This window comes from Canis lupus, chromosome 4 (assembly GCF_048164855.1).
Source record: "Canis lupus baileyi chromosome 4, mCanLup2.hap1, whole genome shotgun sequence".
In the NCBI taxonomy this organism is placed as follows: Eukaryota; Metazoa; Chordata; class Mammalia; order Carnivora; family Canidae; genus Canis; species Canis lupus.
The window spans coordinates 44,165,023-44,187,720 of record NC_132841.1 but is presented as its reverse complement, the minus strand read 5'-3'; the positions used below and the strand labels follow the sequence as shown (position 1 = coordinate 44,187,720).

The following is a 22,698-nucleotide window of genomic DNA, read 5'->3' as shown; positions in this document are numbered from 1 at the left end:
CAACAAAATTGAATCCAGAAACCATCGAAAGAGTCAAAAATAAAAGGTAGTGTTAGAGAAGCACATGCATAGAGCTGATGTGAGCAGTCAAAGCCGGGGAAAGCAGGGCCCAGGCAGAGCAGAGAGTCAGACCAGGCACAAGCCCACACCTGCTGCCCGTTCAAGATGAGCTGCCCCCTGGAGAGTGGATCCCAGCAGAGAAACACCAAATCATTCTCTGCTGTTTGAATGTTGGCTAATCTGTAAACCCCGTCTAAATTAGTCTTAATTTGCCACTTAGGAGACGAGCAAAGTGGTTGAACTTGCTGCTCACAATTTAAGCAGAAGAAGTAATTAAGATGTAGTCAGGAGGAACGCAGAGAACAGAACCTTCTCTCTCTGGTGCACAAAAAAAAAAATCATTGATGTTTTGGAAACAGAGCTTTCTGAATGCAAGAGGCAGCTGCTGAGGCTGGAGGAGGTTCTACTTCCTCCTGAGAATGCAAACACAAAGGAGAACAGCATAGAGTACCCATGAGTTCAAAGGCACCTGGGCTGGAGCAGAGGTGTAGCCACCAGGAGGGGGTGAAGGAGGGCCAGAAGTGGTTCTTTTCCCACTCACAGACTCCAAAGCAGCACCCTAACAGGTATTTTTTTAAGGTAATATACTGACAATTAATACATCTGTGATAACCAGATATTAGAGGAAAGGATGTAAAAAACAGTCTGGGAGAAAGACTCCCTTCCCGACAACCTGCAAGGCCTCAGTCTTTCCCAGTTCTGACATCACAGGAAACTCCTCAGTCCCAGACAAATGGGGAGCCATGCCCAGCCCCAAGCATGGCCTGTAATTCAGACCTGTTCTTTCCGATGTTAGAATCTGAGTACATCTCAAGACCCCGATGTTGGCCTTGCTCATCATTCACTGTGTCACTTGGATAAGATCTTAAACTTTCTGAAGTGTCATTTCTTCATCAGCAAAATGGTGGTCATCATAGTGCTCACCCTATGGGGCTGCTAAAAGTAAATGAGGCCTGCCGTGTAAGGTGCCTAGCACAGTGCTAAAGCTAAAAAAAAAAAAAATGGTAGCGACGCATTTGTTAGTTTGAAGCAGCCATGGACTTGGACATGGGGGAGTCCATAGATGAAGAGTGCAGATACCACCTCTGTATAATTTTCTGAGGAATGTAGGGAGGGGTCTCCAGATCCACTCTGAAACAGATTCAAATTCTGGCCTGAATGGCACTGCTTTGGCAAACCTGACACCCCAGACAAATATAAGTTAAACAAACACCCTAGATGTCACTCACAAGGGCTTATATTTTCTCCCTACCCCTTCCCTCTGGCGAGTCTTTGGGCTTACAAACCCCAGGCACATGTGAGCATGGTGGGATTTTATGGAGTAGAATTTCCCTAAGTGAGGAGGATGGCACAACCTCCCTCTCACATTACCCTCTTCTCAGATCTACACTTAACACCTAAGATGCTGTTCTGACAGCGTTTTTGGAGAGAGAGAATATGCTCAGCGGCCATAACATCATCACATGCCCTAAAGAACATAAGAGGCAGACAGAAATGAGCCATTAGGAGGGGCCACCTCATCAGCACCTGCCCCAAAGGCTCCCTCTCTACAGACTGTGTAGGGTGCCTGTCACCAGAAACATTAATTACTTCAAAAAGGAAGAAGGCTATTTGTGTGGTGCCAGAGGTGTCTTCTGCAGAATGGAGGAGATGAGAACTTGAATAAACATTTCAGAATAGGTTTAGACTCAGAAACTAAGCCATGTTAAAAGCTTTAAGGAAAAGAAAGTAGATGACATGCGCTCTCAGCCTTCATGGGATCGGCCATTAAAATTCTGGTCTCAGAGGCAGGGGCTTCTCAACATCACTTCTTTGAGTACTAGGGAAGGGTCCCTGCAGCGAAAAGATCAGGGTGTGGAGAGTCTTGGTGGGCAAGACCACTCTTGCCTCTCTTGGAATTCCCCACATATCCTACATGTTCCTGATGAAAGATGGGATGATTTTATATGGTCTACAGATGAGGTATTAAATAACATGGAAACACAGATGGGGAAAATTCGTCTCTTTAGGGCTCTTTTTATTCTTTCAATTCAGTTGAGGAGAACGTCTCCACCTGATGCTGGTATGTACTTCACACCTCATTAACACTTCCAATCTCCCCTTTTAACAAAGAGAGTAGGTCTGAGACTCCCTCAGTAGCAGGTAACAAAAATCATGCTCTAATTTATTTGCATTGCATTGTTTTGTTTTATTTTTACAGTTATTTTCTGTTTGCATCAAGTAAGTCTGCCTTCCCATTTGTGATAGACATAAAGCTTCTTTTTTTTTTTTTTAAGTGGACTTAGGTGAAACAGGCAAATTTATTTTTTAAATCAGTAAGTCAATACTACTACAGGTGATACCTGGATATGGCAAAAACAATTGTGACCATGAATACCCAAAGTTAGAAAATCCATCCTCTACAGCATCCAGCACCTACCTTGCACAGAATAGGTGCTCTGTAAATATACGATCATTGCTGATTATAACCAGGCTTCCCTCTGCTTGATGCAGAACCTACTTTTTAAGGCAATTGTAAATCTCTATTCTTAAGATTCTTACATAGTAACTACACATCTTAGTGATAGCCCAAGTTATTGAAGGAACCAGTCAGCCTGTGCCCAAGGATGATGGATGGACTGTATATCCCAGATTCCCTCTAATCAGAAGGTTCTTTTATGCTGATATATTTAGTAGCAAAGTCAACATTAAATTCCTCACAGCAGTCCCAGGGCAGGAGGTAGTTATACCTTACTTAACGTCTTCAGAAGTATGCTCCCAGGCACCATTAGCTCCTCTGTCACTGCTTAAACTACTGAGGGTAGCTTTTGCCACATATATTCAGTATTCTTTCATTCATTCATTCCATGGATACTTATCAAACACCAATTTTGTGCCAGGCCTTTATAGGACCTAGGAGGACATTAGTGGATAAAACAAAAATTTTAAGTCCCTGCACTAGTAGAACTCACAATCTCAGTAAGGGAGACAGAGAGTAAACAATAAATACACAAATGATACAGCATATTAGAATGTGATTACTTTGGGGGTAGGGGGTGAAAGATGAACAGAGTAAGGGGACTTGGAATTGTTGGAAGTGGAGAATGAGGGAAGGGAAGGTTTAAAAGGGTTTTAAATGTGGTGATTGGGTTTGCCTTATTCAAGAGGCAACATTTGAACAAGACTTGAAAGAGGAGGGGATCCCTGGATGGCTCAGCAGTTTAGTACCTGCCTTCAGCCCAGGGTGTGATCCTGGGGACCCGGATCTGGGGCTCCCTCCATGGAGCCTACTTCTCCCTCTGCCTAGGTCTCTGCTCTCTCTCTCTCTCTCTCATGAATAAATAAACAAAATTTAAAATAAAACTTAAGGGCAGCCCTGGTGGCGCAGCGGTTTGGCTCCGCCTGCAGCCTGGGGTGTGATCCTGGAGACCCGGGATCGAGTCCCACGTCGGGCTCCCTGCATGGAGCCTGCTTCTCCCTCTACCTGTGTCTCTGCCTCTCTCTGTGTGTCTATGAATGGATGGATAAAGTCTTAATAAAATAAATCTGTTTAAAAAAATAAAAAAAAATAAAACTTAAAAGAGGCGAAGTGGGGGGACACCTGAGTGGCTCAGTGGTTGAGTGTCTGCCTTCGGCTCAGGGCGTGACCCCAGGTCTGGGGATCGATTTCCATATCAGGCTCCCTGCATGGAGCCTGCCTCTCTCTCTCTAATGAATAAATAAATAAATCTTAAAAAAAAAAAAAAAAAAGGAAGAAGAAGAAGAGAAGGGCACCTGGCTAGCTCAGTTGGTTAAACATCTGCCTTTGACTCAGGTCATGATCTCAGGGTCCTGGGATCAAGTCCTGCATTTGGCTCCCTGCTCAGCAGGGATTCTGCTTCTCCCTTTGCCTCTGTCTCTGCACCCCCCCACTGCTCTCTTGTGCTCTGTCTCTCAAATAAATAAATAAAATCTTTAAAAAAAAAAGACTTGAAGGAGGTGAGAGAGCCAAAAAATACTTTTAGAGAACACTCTGGGAAGAGGAGCTTGTCAGTGTAAAGACCCCAAGATGAGTGTATGCCTGGCATGTTCAAGAAATAGCATCAAGGCTGGAGCTGTGTGGGCAAGGGAAAGAGCAAGAGAACAGGAGGTCAGACAGATAATCGACGAGGTCCTTAGAGACCAGTGGGAAGACTTTGGCCTCTTCATTGAGAAAAATGAAAAAAAAAAAAAAGAGAGAGAGAGAGAAATGAGGGTTCCCTGGGTGTTCTGAGCAAGGGAATGGCATGGTCTGCTCCAGGTTTAAGGGCTCATTCTGGCTACGATGCTGATAAATTATGTGGGACAGAAAGGTGGAAGCAGCGAGGCCAGTTAGAAGTTCAGGTGAGGGATAATGAGCCAGAGTTGACGTTTTGAAGTGATAGCAAGTGGACACAGATTCTGGATCTATTTTAAAAGTAAAAACAAAGGATTTAACCATACAACACAGCAAATTTCACACCTAGGTATGTATATAAGCAAGAGAACTGAAAACAGGTTTTCGAACAAAAATCTGTACAGAGATATTCATAGCAACATTATTCATAATAGTAAATCATAAAAACAACCCAGATACCCATTAACTGATGAACAGATAAACAAAGTGTGTTATACCCAAACAATGGAATATTATTTGTCCATAAAAAGAAATGAACTCTATTGATAATGTGGTACAACATGGATGAACCTTGAATACATTATGCTAAGTGAAGGAAACCGGGCACAAAAGGCCACATATTGTATGATTGCATTTATAAGAAACGTCCAGAATAAGCAAATCCATAGAGATAGAAAGCAGTTTGGTGGTTAGCAGGGACTGAGGAGAAAAGAGAATGCAAAATGACTGCTTAGGGCATGAAGAAAATGTTCTGGAATTAAATAGTAATGATGGTTGTACAACATGGTGAATGTACTAGAAGCCACTGAATTATGCACTTAAAAATGGTTAAAATTGTCAATTTTGTTATCTCAACTTAAAAAAGCAAAGGATTCATCAATGGATTTAGATATGAAGAGTAAAGAAAAGAAAGGGGTCAGGGATGGTGGCTAGGAGGATGGAATGGCCGTTATCTGGGATGGAAAAGTGTGTGGATGGGACAGGTTTGGGGAAGATCAGGAGTCCAGTTTTGGACAAAAATCTGAAATGTAATTACATATAGTAGTTTGGAGCTCAAAGAGATGTCAGGATGTAGATATAAATTTTAGAGTCAGCATCAATATATTGATGGTAATTAGAGCCCTAAGGATGGATAAGATCACCATGTCCGTGAGAGTAGATAGAGTGGAGAAGTTTGTAGACTTAAGTCTAGGGTATTCCAACACTAAAGAGATCAGGAGGCAAATACGGAAGAACCAAAAAGGAACAAGGAGTAGCTACCAAAGTAGGAGAAGGACAAATGAATGTGTTGTCCAGAGAGTCAAGAAAAAAAGAAAGGTAGGAGCATTCAACTTGTCAAGTACTTATAATAAGTAAGATAAGGACCCAGATTAATATCAGACTTAGCAACATGGAGGTAATTTTGTGACCTTGATAAGAGTTGCTACATTGGATAGTTAGGGACAAAGCCTGATTCAAAGGAGAATGGGAAATAAGGAGTCCAGAGAAATCTTTTGATCCTGAGAAGTTTTTGTCAAGGAAGGTGGGAGAAATGGTTGGTAGCAAATGGGAAAAGGGATAAAAAAAGGATTTCTTGTAAGGTGGACATTTGGTAGCATGTCTGCATGCTGACAGGTTTGATCCAACAGAAGAGGAGTAACTTGATACCATGAGAGGGAGAGAGTGTCACTGGAGTGATGTCCTTGGGTGGACAAAATAAAAGATGCTACCTACTGCATACATAGAGGGTTGACTTTAGCAGTTAATCTAGAGTAACAAGAAGAAGGTGGGGAATATGGTTACAGATGCTGGAAGGCCAGTTAAGGTGATGAGAATTTAGAGGAATTCCCCTCTGGCTGCGTTGGGTTTTTTCAGAATAGGAAACAAGGTCAGCTGTTCTAATGAGAAGGGAAAACAGATGTTGAGGGTTTTAGGAAAGATAAGATGTAACATCACCCAGAAGATTAGAAGAATCTCGGATGGAGGAAGGCACAACTGGGGTTCAGGAATTTAAAGTGACACCAGTCAGTGTAGTTCTGTTTATTTCTCTAGTCACTTTCTGCTGCACGGGTATAAATAAAGAATAGGGCAAACAACATGGATTAACCAAAATTGTGATTTCACCAAGCAAGTGTGATAAAGTGAGAAAGGGACAGAGTGAGAATATCTATGAGGAATGATTCTAATGATTGGCCATGGACATGTGCTAGGTAGGAAAAGAGACCAAGATGTTGAGGAATAGGGACAAGAAGCTAAGGATAGCATGAAGATCCTAGGGAGGAGGGGAGAGGACTAAGGAGCATGTGTGTCAGATCATAAAAAGGAGTAAATTAGGAAGAGTCCAGGTGGTGGTCAGAGGATGATGTGCATGAAATTGAGATAGTGGGGAATCAGAATTATTGGTGATGACAGGGTCCAGAGGATGGGGGGGAGGGAGTGGTCATCAAAGGAATGAAGATACCAGTGCTTATAAAACGGAATCACTAAGAATGAATTTAGGAACAGAGGTGGCAAGAAGGCCAGTGAAGCAGAAAAGCACCATGAAATGCAGGTGAGTGATTAGCCTGGGGTCAGTAATGACTGCAGCAAGGAGCACTTGTATCTCCAGGCCCACCGATGGTAGAAGTGGGAAGCTGCAGGGCATGATGTTGCGGTGCCTCTTATAAACAGAGATAAGGAGCCTAAGGGGACTCCTTCTAGACCCCAGATCAATGGCATGGGTGAGGCTGTGAGTGCTGCAAGGGATGGATGTCCAGGGCTCTCTACCAATCACTGTGGAAGGAGGCATCCTAGGGACTGCAGTCTTACTCTGAAAGCCTGAATCATTCAATGGACCCATGGGGCAAGAGGCATAAATCCCAAAGCAAGGGACTCAGCCATGACCCTGGCAGGGGAAGGGAAGTCTTACTCTGAGAGCGTGAGAGCGCTCTCCTGGCCTCTTTTTGAAGAGTAGGCATCTGAGAAAAGGGTCTCAGGAGCCAGAAGACTTTGTGCATTCCACATACTTTTGGAACCCCCTTTCCATAATGAGCCAGCCTCAGTGCAGCCCCCAACACGTGCCAATGTCCACACACAGTGTTAATAATCATCACTTATGGGCAGCCCGGGTGGCTCAGCTGTTTAGTGCTGCCTTCAGCCCAGGGTGTGATCCTGGAGACCCGGGATCGAGTCCCATGTCAGGCTCCCTGCATGGAGCCTGCTTCTCCCTCTGCCTGTGTCTCTGTGTGTCTCTCATGAATAAATGAATAAAATCTTAAAAAAAATAATCATCATCATCACTTATCCATTTAGTTGATCATTGTACCCCCAGCTTCCAAACACACCGACTGGCCTATAACAGATACTCCCTATAATACTTTAAATGAAGGAGTTCATATTTACTGAGCAATATATGTGCCAGGCACTGTCACAAGCCCTTTATGTGGATTTCTCCCTCTGCTTTCCCAAGAACCTAGAAAGAAACACAGGTACAGTTATCATCCCAATTCATATCTGAGAACACAAAGCTTAGAGAGCCTCAGGAACTTTACCCAAGGTCACATGGTAAGGGGATTCTAAACTAAATCTTACTCCAGGACTGGCCCTCAATTGGGGATTATCAGGTGATCAACGTTGGAAGGACATCCTTCCCAGGACTGATGTAAAGCGGCTCTGGGTCTGGACCAGGAGACTTTCACAAGCTTTTGCCTCCCTCCCCTGCTGGACTCCACACCCAACCACCCCTTTTGTTTTGTTCTCTCTCCAAGATCCTCAACTGCTTTCCATCCATCATGATTCAGAAATCTTTATTTTTGTTTCCACCGTAGATGTGAAAAGCTGGCTTGTGATGTTTGGATTTCAGCTTAGCAACATAATTCCTGGCTTCCCAAGAGCCAAAATGTATTTCGTGCCTCCTCCCTATGAATTGTCAGAGAGTCAAGCCAGTGAGAATGGACAGGTAAGCAGAGGTTCCTGCCAAGAATCTGAATGATTGTCCTCATTCCCTTTTGCAAACAGAACCGCATGGGAGCCAAGGGCATGTCAGTAGAGGAGGCAAACATCAGAGCTGGGTATAAAAAGGTGCATGAAACATTGTGACTTCCCACGAAAGTGAATGTCAGTGCCGTCACCTGTCTGGCATAGCACATTTTTCTTCCCAACCTCAATTATTACCTTAATTGTGGTATCATTATCTGCTCAGTATATACCCTTGAGTCACTCCTTGATTAACAACAGCACAGAGAAATCTAGCAGCAACCTACCATCTGCACTGCCTATAAGATCATAACCCTTTTGGCTTTTATGGGACATAATATAACTGTGGTTTGCAGTTTCTATCCCATTAAAGAACATTTTTATGCCTGACATAAAACCTCAGCGTTTTATGGCCCAAATGTATACAGATTAAGTTTTCGGAATGTAATTTGTGCTTGGGTCTTTCAGTGATGACCAAGAGATGGTCAGTTTCCATCTGGGTGCTCCTGAAACCTCTGGCAGACAGGAGGGGTGGGCATCAGTGTTCAGATAACCCCTGTTATAGGACAGTGCCCAGCAACATAAAAGTCTGAAAGGTCTCATCTGCTCTGAATAATCATCCACACTATGTAACTAAAGAGAGACAAAGAGGAGCCGGTGGGTAATTGAGAACAACCTTCTCTCAGTTCTGCCCTGTGGGGACCACTCAGTGGATGAATAGCCATCATTTCTCTCATTTATCTAAGTGCCGTTACCTCCCAAACACAGCCTCTTCCATTATCCCAGTCTGTCCCCCAACCACCAATTGAGATGAGTTGTAATTTGTGAGTAGAGAGCTCAAGGCCAAGGAGACAATGGTGATTTCGTCCCTCTGCAGAACCAGGGCTAGGATCCAAAGCAAATGACTCAGAGCCCGAGGATATTCCCTCTGGCCCACAAAGCCAGAACCTTAGTCTGGTGCCTCGCCAACAATATGCACACAAACCACCTAGGGTATGTCTTGCTAAGATGCAGCTTCTGACTCAGTGGGTCTGGATGAGGCCTGAGATTCTGCTTCTCTAACAAGGCAAGTCCCGGCGATTCTTCTGCTACTAGTCATGCTTTGAGTAGCAAGGTCTTAACCCAAGGAAGTTAATGAATACCCTGGGCATTGGCCTCAAAGAAAATCTAGGTCACAGCAGCAGGGTTCATAGCTTCTCAAACGAACACCCTGCCCTTTGGGTCAGGATATTCCTCGGTCTGAAGTGTGCAAGGCAGCTGCCAAACCATCCGAGAGCAGAGTGACTCTCTCTTCTCCAATAATGGAGAAACATGGTAAGTGGGTAGGCCTGGGTACAGATATCAACAAGGTGGCGGACCTCTGCACTGTCCTTTTAGTCAGGGTCACAGTTACAAGGCAGACAGGCCACACCATCAGAGCACTGGGAACCAGCCAGCCTGTGCTAGTTTCAAAAGGTAGGACTATGTTAGCTCATATCATTACAGGTATAAGCCTAGTTCTTGCCGAGAGTCCAAGCATTTCCCGGACTCTTTTTTAATGAGCTGCTCGGCCCATGCAAAGAGCTGCCTGGACCATCATCTCAGCCTTCTGTGTTTTCTTCTGCCCACAGCTCATTACAGGTGTCCAGCAGACAACAGAGAGGCATAATCAGGCCTTCATGGCTCTGGAAGGGCAGGTCATCTCTAAAAAGCTCCATGCCAACATCCGAGAGAAAGCAGGCCACTGGTTTGCCACCACCACACCCATCATCGGCAAAGGCATCATGTTTGCCATCAAAGAAGGACAAGTGACCACCGGTGTGTCCAGCATCGCCAGCGAGGACAGCCGCAAGGTGGCTTCCGTGCTGAACAACGCCTACTACCTGGACAAGATGCACTACAGCATCGAGGGCAAGGACACCCACTACTTTGTGAAGATCGGCTCGGCCGACGGCGACCTGGTCACGCTGGGCACCACGATCGGCCGCAAGGTGCTGGAGAGCGGGGTGAATGTAACCGTGTCGCAGCCCACGCTGCTGGTCAACGGCAGGACTCGAAGGTTCACCAACATTGAATTCCAGTACTCCACGCTGCTGCTCAGCATCCGCTATGGCCTCACCCCCGATACCCTGGACGAAGAGAAGGCTCGCGTCCTGGACCAGGCGAGACAGAGGGCCCTGGGCACCGCCTGGGCCAAGGAGCAGCAGAAAGCCAGGGACGGGAGAGAGGGGAGCCGCCTGTGGACCGAGGGTGAGAAGCAGCAGCTCCTGAGCACGGGACGTGTGCAAGGTTATGAGGGATATTACGTGCTTCCTGTAGAGCAATACCCAGAGCTTGCAGACAGTAGCAGCAACATCCAGTTTTTAAGACAGAATGAGATGGGAAAGAGGTAACAAAATAATCTGCTGCCATTCCTTGTCTGGATGGCTCAGCGGGAGTAACTGTTATCTCCTCTCCTAAGGAGATGAAGACCTACCAGGGGCACTAGGCCAGGCTGCTTTAGGATATCAAGTGGCAAGAAAGCTCACATTTTTTGAGTTCAAATGCTACTGTCCAAGCAAGAAGTCCCACATCCTGAAGTAGACTAAAGCCTGGCTGAAAATTCTGAGGAAAACAAAACAAACGAATGAATGAACACACACAACATGTTCCAAGTTCCCCTAAAATATGACCCACTTGTTCTGGGTCTACACAGGAAAAAAAAAAAAAAAAAAAAAAGGAAGAAGAAGAAAAGACACAAGATGTCTAAAAGGAGCAAAAGAACAGAAAAACAAAACAAAAACACACACAAAAAAAAAACAGAAAGCAAACCATATATACCGACCGAAAAACAAAGCCGTGAAGACGAGAAGGCCTCATATCCTATTACCTCACTCATCCACACGTGAGCGACGCAGAGACATCCGCCAGGGCCGGCGTCACAGACCAGCTGAGGAAACCGAATCAGACTGCTTGTTGGACAAATACTACAGACGTTTTCGTTTAAACAAATACAGGTGCATTTAAAACACGACTTTGGGGGTGATTTGTGTGTAGCGACTGGGGAGGGGGGGGATAAAAGTGAAAGAGTGAGCACTGGAAATACTTTTTAAAGAAAAAAAAAAAAGAAAAACACACAAAAAAAAGGAAATTAATATCAAAAATCAAAGCGAAATAATACCGTTCAGCACTTAAACTCTCAGGTCCCAACTTAGTCCGGCCTGAGCTAATTTATTTGAGCGCAGAGTGTAAAATTTAATTCAAAATGGTGGCTATAATCACTACAGATAAATTTCATACTCTTTTGTCTTTGAAGATTCCATTGTGGACAGTAATACGCAGTTACAGGGTGTAGTCTGTTTAGATTCCGTAGTTCGTGGGTATCAGTTGCAGTAGAGGTGTGGCATTGTGACACTCTTTTGCTAACGGGCACCACTTCAGATCACCCTGTACATACATAAGCCTCAAGGCACAATCACTGTTTCAGATTTAAAATTATTAGTGTGTTTGTTTGGTCCAGAAACTGAGACAATCACATGACAGTCACCACGAGGAGAGAAAATAAAAAAATTCAAAAAAAAAAAAAAAAAACCCACAAAAACAAAAAAAAAAAATAAAGAAAAACAAAAAAAAAAAGTCTAATAAGAACTTTGGTACAGGAACTTTTTTGTAATATACATGTATGAATTGTTCATCGAGTTTTTATATTAATTTTAATTTGCTGCTAAGCAAAGACTAGGGACAGGCAAAGATAATTTATGGCAAAGTGTTTAAATTGTTTATACATAAATAAAGTCTCTAAAACTCCTGTGGACACTGGTCTTCTGTGGAAATGCTTTGAGGTGAGGACAAGGGAGAGGCTGCTGAGAAGCATAGGCTGAGCTGGTATTTCGAACTTTGGGAGGAGCTTTTGTTAGGGGCTCCCCAGACTGCTCTAAACAACAGAGTGATCTCTGCCTGCGCCTGCCGCCCCCTCTCTGCGTGGAACCGGGGTGAAGAAAAAGTCTGAACGGGGGGTGGGGACAGTGAGGACCCTCACACCTAGCCCTGCATGGAGCGGTCCCTCCAGCCTTCGAGGGACAATCAGGCTTCCCCTGATGCTGAGTTCTGCTTCTGGAAAGTGCTGGCCGGAAGTGAGGGCAAACACTCTTGCCTCACTGGGAGGTGTGCCTGTATCTGTATCTATAGTTTCTTCCAGATTAAGTGACCCCCAAACTTGCACACTTGGGGCAACCCAAGTAAGGAGAGCGCTTATGATACGGACGAATTTTTTTTCCACCAAACCCACAGAGTAATATTATCATCAATAGCTAGTACTTACTGATGCTTACTAATGCCAACAAGAGTGGTAAGTGCTCTGCATACAACACATTCATTTCATCCCCATCTTTCATTCATTCAGCAGCATTACACCGAGGGCTTGTCACGCACCGGGTCCTGTGCTAAGTTCTGGGGATAAAGGAGGTGGGTAGACAAAAACGTGGGTCCTCACCTCTCAAAACTTGGGTCAGGAATGTAGACAAATAATCATCAAATCATTCCACTAACTAGTGAAAATGGCAGGGGTGTTAAGCACCAAGAGGATGTATGAAGCAATGAAAAAAAAATTTTTTTTAATTTTTTTTAATTTTTTTTTTTAAGTAAAGACGTTTAAAGCCATGGAAGCTCATAACTGGAGAGGTGACCTAGACTGAGAATGCACAAAAGTGGCTAGGGTCTGAAGGCAAGCATTAGCCAGGTGAAGAGCAAGGAACGCACTCCAGAACCCGGGGGCCGGTCTATACAAAGGGACGGTGCTGAGCCAGGCTGAAACACAGAAGAGGTTGGCAGGAATCAGAAGATGCACAGGCTGGGAGTGGTGGGGGGGGGGGGGGGGGGTAGGAGGGGGTCTCCTTTTTTTTTTTTTTTTTAATTAAAAACAAGAGGGAGTCTGTTTTAATTTCATAAGGAAGTGCTCCGCACGCAGTGTGGAAAACAGGCAGGGGAATCAGACGTTGTCACCTGAGTGAGATAACAGAGAAGGCTGGTGGCCACTGGCCTAAGAGGGAGGCGTTTTGGACTACAGCAGGAAGTGGAAATGAATCAAGTGGCTAGACTGCAAGAATGAACTCCTAGTAGCATTCACTTTGCAGGTGAGGAAACTGAGGCTAATTACCCCCTAGCTGGTAAGTGGTGGAATCAGATTCCAGTCCAGCTGTGACTGATTTCAGAAGCTCCCCAGGAGGTCTAGTTAGCATACCGCAGAGACCCCCTCCAGCGCTCTGAGGCACTGCTGCCAGGCCAGGGGCCATGTCCCCAGGTGGAAGGATGGGGAGAGAGAGGCCAGGCTAGCCTGCTTTACATCAGGTGCCAGGTCTCATGGGCCCAGTTAGCATCAGCAGCAGAGCAAGCTATGATCATCTAGTAAAGCAAACAGGAGAACAAAAAGGTTTCCAACAACTTCCCTCTCAGAAGCACATAAGAACACTTTTGCCCAGTGCAGTGAGTTTGGGCCATTTCCCTTCAGGAAGGAGACAGGGGACAGCTCCTCCTGTGTGCTTTGACCACCTGCCTTGTCTAATCCGATTGGTGTCAGGACCACTTGGATATGTACTCACAGAAGAGAATCCAGCTGGTCATGGGGCAGCCTGAATCCTGGTTCAGTGGGAGCTATGGAGGGGTTAACCACTATGTTCCATCTCCCCGGGGTAGAAGCAGCCAGTGGGACCAACCACAACAGAATCAATCCCAGACAAGAAGCAAGGAGCTCGCTCAACCCAGAACTCTGTCCCAACTAGACTCAGTTGGCAGACACACAGTGTGGCACACAGGAAATCACAGGTCACCGGAAATTCACTAGAACCTGAAACTCCTCTCGCATGCCAACCATCTTTGAATTATTCATGAGTTTCCTACTATACCTAGCCCAGTCCAACCCCTCACAATACACACGCATGAACCCACAAACTGGGAGAGGGAGAGCGCCTTGGGTAAAAATCCTCTCCTGCCTTTCCTCAGGCTAGTCCTAAAATGACAAGATGGAATGCTTGACCTCTCCCAGAGTATGTGCACCTTGATACAGAATTCTGGAAAGGCAGCGCAGGGGATACATTTGGGCACTGTGAAGTCAGCCTGCTTGGAAACAAATCTTACCTGGACCACTGACTGAACATGAGAGCTGGAGATGGTTACCTCTATTAATTAGGGTACATAGCAATAGGTGCTGTAAGAGATAAATCCAACATAAGTTAACATGGAAAAGTTGAATTCTTACTCATATAGCTGTCCACTGTAGGTCAGGGATGGGAATGGCTCTGCTCCACGCTGGTCATTCAGGGTCCCAGCCTCCTTTCATCTTGTGGCTCAGTCTCCTACATCCTCAGAATTGAGGACATCCCCTCCACTGAGCTGGTTGAAGAAGAAAGATCCAAGGCCACATGTGTAACTATTTTATTTTTAATGAACCACACCTGACAATGAGGCCTAGCCTCCTCCAACCCCCAGCCATTCTCTTATATCCGTGGACCCACGTACTGCAAGAGACTAGAGAATGTCATGTATGACCTTTAGAAGAAAAGGAGACTGGGTGCTGGTGAGCCCAAGCAGTCTCTGGCATGTAACTCAATGTCTAAGAGCCTCTCTTTCCTCACCTGTACACGAGGATGGGTAAACACAAGGCTGCAAACCTGCTATGATGATTAAGTGGAATATTGCATGTTTCATGACCTATGGTAAGTTCTCAGGAAATGTTAGTTTTTATTATTTTTAAATCTTTGCTCCAAGCACAGGTTTTCTAAGCATGGAAATGGAGGAATCAGCCCATCGTCATATGGGAGAAATTTTTATGTAGGATTTGGGAGGATGGAGGAGGCCCTTCCCTCAAATCCCACACAGTGTGGCCGCCTCCCTTCTCCCCAACCTAGGGAACATGACTAGGTACTTCCAGTGTGAGACTCTGGCTCACAGTCTCAAGGGCTCTTCAAGAAGGTTGACATTTGGAAGGTTGGAGGTCTCAGCAACATGAAGACTGGCCCTCCACATTTAATCACCAAGCAGAGTTTTGTTCCTGGCACTGTCAGAAGCTGGGCACACAAAGCTAAGTACATCATGGTCCAAGATCTCACCGTCTAAGGTGTGAGGAGAAACAAGCCCATCAATGGGACACAAGGGCACATAGAAGTGATGCACAAAAATGTGAAGCCCAGAGGAAAGGGCTGCAAGTTCTCTACAGGAGCATTTGAGCTGAGTCTTCCCAGGTAAGAGAATGCTAGTCAGAAAAGCTGGAAGAGGGCACTCCGGACGGAGAATGGGTGCTACAGATGGGAGGGAGGAAAGATACGCAAGTCCACTGGGGAGAAGTTCAGAAAGGCTGGAGCAATGGTTACAAGCGAGCCCCCTGGCTACGTATTAGAATCACTTGGGGGACTTTCTCAATAGACCCACAACCTCCAGGTCCCGGGCCAACTAAACCAGAACCCCAGGGGCAGGGTTCCGGGCACGGATAGGTGCCAAAGCTCCCCAGGTGATCTGAACATGCAGCCGGGACTGAGAAGCACCAGGTCAGAGCCTAACAGGAGGTGTGTGGACTGGGATGAGGCGTGTCAGAGAGAATGAGGCGGGAATGAAAATCAGACCTGGAAGTTGAACATTCTCCTGTGGGGCATGGAGCGGGCCTAGGGGAGGTCCTCCAGGACTGGGAAATGCTTGATTAGCAAAGTGGGCAGAGAAGAGGGGCCAACAGAGCAGAGCTTGGGAGACAGCAACAGTTGCACTGTTGGAATGTACCAGGCCAGATGAGGGCCATCTGGGGTGAGGGGTGAGGACAGAGGGAGAGCTCCCCAGAACACCATTGCAGAAATGAGGAGGAGGTGCAGAACTCCCTCAGAGGTGCGGACGTGTCCATACAAGGTTGACCACCAGGGGCGGGATCCCAGGCCGCTCTGCAGGGAATGCATCAGATACACCCACGTCCCGGCTCCCCACCTCACCCTGATGAAAGGACACAACACCTGTGGGGAGGGGGAGTCTAGCCGAGGCTCACCTCCAGAAATCCTCTGAGGGGCCCAAGGTGGGACTTCCCAGGATAGTTCTGGTCCACCACGCCCCCACCCCAAGCCCCCCCTTCCTTCCTGAGGCAGCTGGGCAGCCTGACCTCTGAGGCCCGGAGCTGGTTCTCTCGCTGTGCCTCAGCCCTCCAGAAGCAAGGCTGTGCCGGCTGGGGGCTCTTCCCCCACTGACTTCACCTTTTTCCCCAAAGCTTCACCCTCCCCAGAGAGCACTTCGTCCTGTAAGTGCTGGGCTTGCCATTTGGCCACTAGATGGCGGCCTTTCCTGTAAAAATCTTCCGAGAGCTTCGCCCGGCAGCTCCAGGCTGTTTTACATGCAAAAGGCACTTGGCAGCGCCCAGCACTTCACAAGCGCATATTGAACGGTTAGCAGTTACTATTCAAGGAAAACAGCGTAACATTTTTGAATTTCGGTCTTCAGAGTCAAAAACAAAAAACAAGTCCCACTGCTGTCCTTTCTAGCTAAGCAGGGTCTCTTAACTTCTGAAGACACAGTTTCCTCCCCCTGTAAAATGGGTGTAATACCATCTCGCAGGATTGCTGTAATGAACGCCCAATCCAGTGCCTGGCCTATGGGAATGGCTATTGACTGATCACCAATAACTATTATCCTTGGCCTATGAGGACTGCAGGTGGGATCCCTGCCCTAAGACTAGCTGCACACATATCCCAGTCCTGAAGCCTGACCTGTAAAGGAGTCAAGCTTCCATTGCCCGCCCCGCTTCACCCTCCTACCACATAAGCTACATAAAGTAAAAGGGCCTTGCTCTGCAAGCAGGCCAAGGGTGGGAAGCCTGTGGGACAACTTTCCCAGTGGCCATCCTGCCAGAGATGAACTAGGAATGCCAGTTATGAGGGTAATGGGGGTAGGAGGTGACCACTTAGCATCTAAACCAGCTTCACAGCCCTCACCAGGGCTCCAGGGTCCCCAGGCCTGGGGAGAACACAACAAAATCTCCTCTTGCCTGCCCCCACCCGTCTTTAGTGTTCCATGGGGGTAGCCACTTGCATGAAACATTCACCTTCATTCTCTCCCCTTCCCCCTGCTTCTCTATATCCTTTCAATAGCTCCCCACCCTGGTCTCCTTCTCCCTCTGAACCAATTCTAGTGGCAGTAAAAGCAATCTCCTTGCACTTACACATTCATAAACGCTTTTGCCCAAATTGATTGATTTGAACTTTACCACCACCTGAGAGATCCTGAGGAACTTGGAGAGCTGAGGTAACCAGAGGTTACACAACAAAACAGGTGCCTCCCAGGTGGCTGGAAGTCCTCCTGTTTCTAGTCAACCACCATATCCAGTCCCAGGTCACTCCCCGCATGGTCTCTGAACTTAATATTATCTCAGCCAAATACATGCAGATTTTATTCTAAGACAGGGCCCCTGACCAGAAGTAATCTGCTCAGTCCCTGTAAATCAACTTTACGAGCTAGAGGAGATGGAAAGCATGAACGGAGCCTGGCTCTGCCCCCAGGTGGCATCACTGGATTAATTAGGAGCTAAGTGGAACCCCAATGCAAAGCAAAAACTGGGAAGTTCAGAAACAGGATGGCTTCAGACATGGTTAGGTCCAGGGACTCAAAAGATGTCTTTGCTCCACCTCCAGTTCTCTTTCCTTGGGATTTGGCTCTATTTCCAGGTGTGCTTTCCTTGTATGTGGTAAAGATGATTGCTGGCAGCCCCTCACTCACATCCCTCTGGCACCCATGGAAATGGCAGAGAGACTCTCTCAGAGAACTTGAATGGGCTCCAATCCCAGCAGAGCCATAAAGAGAGGGAATGCATGGTTCCCTCAAGGAAGATAACAGCCTAGACAAAAACATGGGAGCTGCTAATACGATATCTACTGAAATCACCCATCTGCCCATTCTATCAACAAATAGGGCCTGCCACATCTTGGGTGTTCAGATGACAAAGCCAGGTGCCAGGGAAACAGGGTTGAATAAAACACAGCCATCCGGGAACTAGTAAGGAACACAAGCAAACAAACAACAGCAATACAACGTGGAAGTGCTGGCAAAATAACTGCATGGTGCATGATGGGGATTTGGAAGGAAGGACATGGACGTGTGCATAAGTAGCACACTGGGAAGATAGAGATTGCATCTTAATAGTCAAAGAGGCATCTAATCCTTCCTGCCAAGATTCTTGCCCACCTACCATGGCCCTTTCCCTTCCACTGGGAAGACAGGAAACCTCTTTCCAATACCAGCCTGGAGAACCTCTCCCAAGGCTGAGTTGTGTCTAGGGGGCTGGATGTCTCCCACTTCTTCACTCTGAACCCTTTCTCCCTCCTTCAACACATGGGGAGCAAGACTTCCCCCTAGGTGTCAACCACGTTCTGTAAGGAGAAGTTGCTCTGCCCATCAGACCAGCCTCTGTGCAGTGCAGGTTTCCCCAATCTGAGCATCAATAGCATTGGGAGCCAGGTGGCTCTATGATGGGGGCTGGTTTATGACTTGTGCAGTGTGGAATGTTTAGCAGCACCCCTGGCTTCTAGCTGTGACAACCCAAAATGTCTCCAGATATTGCCAAAGGGCTTATGGAGGGGGAAAGTCATGCTCAGTTGAGAACCACTGCTCTAACTCATTCTCCCTCCACCCTCATTTCTCCCTAACCCCAGAACTTTGGAAAGAAGAAGCCTCTGCTCTCTGGTTAGTCAGGCTAATTCTCCCTGAGGAGACATTTACCCATACTTGCCTAGGTTCATCCAAGGAACACTCCCTCCAAACCAAAGGTTCTGGAACTACATTAAAGTTCTGCCCTAATTATCCTTTTCTTCTGGGCTCACCACCCAGGAGCTACTCAGTAGCTGAATTTACCAGCCGAGTGTGGAGGACAGAATTGATTGCTCTGCTCCACAACCCCCTCACCCCTGCACCAGACTTCCCTGAGGAGATGCCCCCACTCAGAAGGCAGAGACACTGGCATTCCTGAGACAGACCAGCTGCATCTGTCTGCAGCAAGGAGCAGCCACACGAGTGTTACAGTGAGGAGTCTCAGAGCAATGCAAATGAGAGCACCTCCCTCCCTGCAGATGCTAGAACCTGAGATGACAGAGTCATGTTTTATTTCCTCCTTCCCATCCTGCCCCTAAGGTGGCAGTCACACAGCCCCTGAAATGGAGCATGGATGACCTCCTAAGAACAGAGAGAAAGCAGGCAAGGACAGGCAGGCCTCACCCCACTGCTTCTCCCTGAGGCTCCACACAGCCTGAACTTGGGATGTGTAGGAACTGCTCACAAGACTCTCTGCATTCAGTGACATCACCCTGGTGGCTTGTGAGGTGAGGGTATCTACATCATGGAAATGGGGTGGGGTCGCTGTGGTAGGATACCGAAGAGAATAAAAATGTCAAAGACACATTGGGAGAAGAGGAGCAAGAGATCCATGGGTTAAAATCTTTCCCAATTGTGCACCTGAAACTAACATTGTGCCAACTACAATTAAAACAAAAAAACTTTCTTGGTTGACTTCAACGATGTGGACAATTTGAAACTCAAGGGTCAGGAACTCAGGTCTGGCACCATTATAAAATAACTGTGGTAAAAGCAGCAAGAGAACATTTTCTACATTCTTCCAAATTTTAAGGGTGGTTTTAACCAGCTCACAATGACATTGTTTGGGCTACAGTGGGGACCACCCCCTGCAGTGGGCACAGATCCCTCTGTTGGAGACCCAGGCATTCATTCCTCCCTCCCAACCCCTTCACACTCCCCAGCCCCAGGAATGCTGCCTGCGGACACTTCAAACCTCCTCTCTCTGAAAGGAGCTGTCTGCTAAAAGGTTACATGCCCTGGGGGTGTCATTCAGTGACCTGTCGACCTGACCTGACCCATCGACTGGTCAGGTGGAGACAGGGGTACAAAGGCTGGCTGCATGCCATAGTAAAGAGTTATCTCAGCTCCAGAGCTGGAAAGCGGATTGGCTGAGGCCATGCATGCTGGGCCATCACAGCTGGACTTCTGCCTCTGTCCAATCCTGGGCCCCCCAGGTGTTCCTGCTGTACTCTCTAAGAAAGAGCCTGCCTACAAATTTCCAGCCCAGAGTCTTTCCCAGGGGAACTCAACCAAAGACACCTCCTACCTGCTCTCCTCTCAGGAGAGGTGCAACCAGGGTGTTTTGCAGGGGCTAGTTTAAAGCGCTATATGGTGAGGGTGGGGGGAAGTAGAGGGAGAAGCGCGATGAAGCGTGTGCACACGCATTACTGTTTGTTTTTCCAAGCCAGCATCTCTGTTGAAAGGCACAGCAAGAGGACAAAAGAATGTCACCTGCTTGTTAGATTCAGCAACACAGTGGACGTCTGCAGCCATAGCCACCTGCTCTGTTGGCCGCACAGAGATCTGAGTGTGCAGATAATCACCCGCTCCCTATCCCCAGGCACAAAACACACGCTGTCCCAAACACACAGCCTGCATTCCAGACCCTGGTTCTTGAGTGGAGATGGGAAGAAGTCAGCCCAGGTCACCTTTAGTGCAAGAGGTGAAGCTAAAGAATGAGGCTTGGGATCAGCTCCTGGTCACGGCCAAATCCTCGCCTCTAGCACATGTCACTCACTTGTGCATGACCCTTCAAAGTTCACAAAACACATGCATTCATTCATTCCTTCAAGGCTCCCTGGACTGTTTGCCAGCTTTCTGGCTCAGAGGCTCCATTTGTGATGCGAGCCCCAGCTCGTTCTTCCTCAAAAGATGCACAGATGGAGAGCTTCCCCACCACCTGGGAAAAGGGAGTTCCTGGCCTCCCTGCTGACAGGAGGGCTCTGCTGAGCACACTCCAGGCCGTGGGCCCCGTCAATGCCGGTGGTTCCAAGTGGAGACAGAATCGGTCTCCCACTTCCCTCAGTAATCCCCCTGCCCAAGCTAGGCACTTGCTGATAGCACACTGGTGACCCCTGGCCCTCTCGGGGGCAACCATGTTACTTATTAACTTGCTGATGGGAAATAGGTTTCTCTTCTGAGGTGTTGGAGCTAAGCATGAGAACCTGCGCAAGGGACAGGTTCTTACCTACTCCTTGTGCCCTCATAGTGTACCAGTCATACCATTCACCATTTAGATTCATCTAGAACTTTACCAAGATCCCATGTGCCACTGGACTGTTCTCCACTCCTGAGGTGGGCGTTGCTTCCGTTGTACCATCTATGCTACAGCCTGCATTTTCATATCAGGCAGGCTTCGGTCTGAATCCTGGCTTAAATTTTGAGGCTAGAATGAGTACTGGATATGGGAAGTGACAACTCAGTGCCTGGAACAGGGTAAGTGCTCAGTCAGCAGCCACAATCATCATTATTCCTCCCTCACTGTTGTTGGCCAGAGAAGCCCCTGTTACAGAGATGAGCCACCTGACAGGCTAAGCATCATCCGCCTGTTCTCATCCCATCCTCTGGCCCATGGCCATGTCAGAGGGCAAGCCAATCTCTGAAGGCCTGTCCCATTGCCTCAAGGGCTGCCAAACATATGGGTTTCCTTTTCTGGGTTGGACCTTATGTTTGATCACCATGAAATGGAACACTAGACTCCAAGAGACTGAGGCCAGAGAAGATGTTCCACTTGCCCACCGAGCCCTGCTAATTCCACGCAGGTGCAAGTCTTCAACCTTCCAGGCAATTTCAGTCCCTGAGCTGGATCATGGGGTAGAAATCAGAGAGGCTGCATACCACCGGCAGCTGAGCTCCTAAAGAGACCTCCAAGGAGCTGGCTGAGAAGATGAGCCAGAGACTGTCTCCATCCTCATTCTGGATCAGAAATCATGACTCATGGTCATATCCAAACCCAAATTTCTTTTCCCTAATTTGGAATACAATGGGCAAGTTGCTTCCCTGTCTTTGTTTTTTTGTTGTCCTTTATAAAGACTTACTATAAAAATGTTAAGTTAAAAAAAAAGTTAAGTTCTATGAAAAACATTTGGAGTTCAGACCCCTTGGCTCACCAAGAGAGAGATGACTGTCGGCTGGCTTTCGGTCACAAAGCTGCTCAAAGTCCAATATCAGAAGTTCATAGGTAGGAAGAAAATAGATCATCTTAAGCAACTCAGGGCACACTTTTAGGTAACCTAGTAGTAGTTGTTGCAGTTCAGCCAACATTTAGTGAGGTGTATTCCATGCCAGATACTATGCTGAGAGGAGAGTTGAAGAAAATATAAAATTCAGTACCTTCGATATTATTATTTACTGATTAACATTTTTTGCCATATTTGTGTTCTTTCTCCTTCCCTTTCTCCCTTTCATCTGATATGCTCAAATGGTTGCCAGATCATTTGAAAGTAAGTTTTAGACATGACACTTCACTCTAAATGCTCCCATATCTGCCTCCTGAGAACAAGGGTTATCCTCCTACATAACTACAATACCATAACCACTCATGAGATCCTTAACCCTGACATAATATTGTCTAAAATACAGTCCGTGTTCACATTTACCCAGTTGTCCCAAGGATGTCCTTTGTAGCTTTTTTTTTAAGTACTCCAAGATACATTCGTGCATCATTGCATTTGGCTTCTTCCTCATGTTTTGATAGAAAATTCTATAAAGAAAGTTAGAGAGCTCTCAAAGACTTTTGAGAAAGAATCTTCAGACTCAAACTAAAA

General features: G+C 46.7%; 1 protein-coding gene and 1 long non-coding RNA gene across 9 annotated transcripts in view; one reads left to right on the top strand and one right to left on the bottom strand.

Moving 5' to 3' along the window:
• TENM2 (teneurin transmembrane protein 2) overlaps nucleotides 1-11,879 on the top strand; it is a 1,505,907-nt gene extending 1,494,028 nt beyond the window's left edge. For all 8 annotated transcript variants that reach the window (XM_072824231.1, XM_072824230.1, XM_072824229.1 and 5 more), the window contains 2 exons: nucleotides 7,960-8,090; nucleotides 9,718-11,879. In XM_072824231.1, the coding sequence (XP_072680332.1) occupies nucleotides 7,960-8,090; nucleotides 9,718-10,479 (893 nt within the window). In that variant the 3' untranslated portion in view covers nucleotides 10,480-11,879. The remainder of the gene's footprint in view (nucleotides 1-7,959; nucleotides 8,091-9,717) is intronic.
• LOC140632336 (uncharacterized) overlaps nucleotides 1-22,218 on the bottom strand; it is a 49,878-nt gene extending 27,660 nt beyond the window's left edge. Inside the window, exons 1-2 of the long non-coding RNA XR_012029854.1 lie at nucleotides 22,042-22,218; nucleotides 14,319-14,452 (exon numbers count right to left, since the gene is read on the bottom strand). This is a non-coding gene — a long non-coding RNA (uncharacterized lncRNA). The remainder of the gene's footprint in view (nucleotides 1-14,318; nucleotides 14,453-22,041) is intronic.
• Nucleotides 22,219-22,698: the final 480 nt, after the last annotated feature.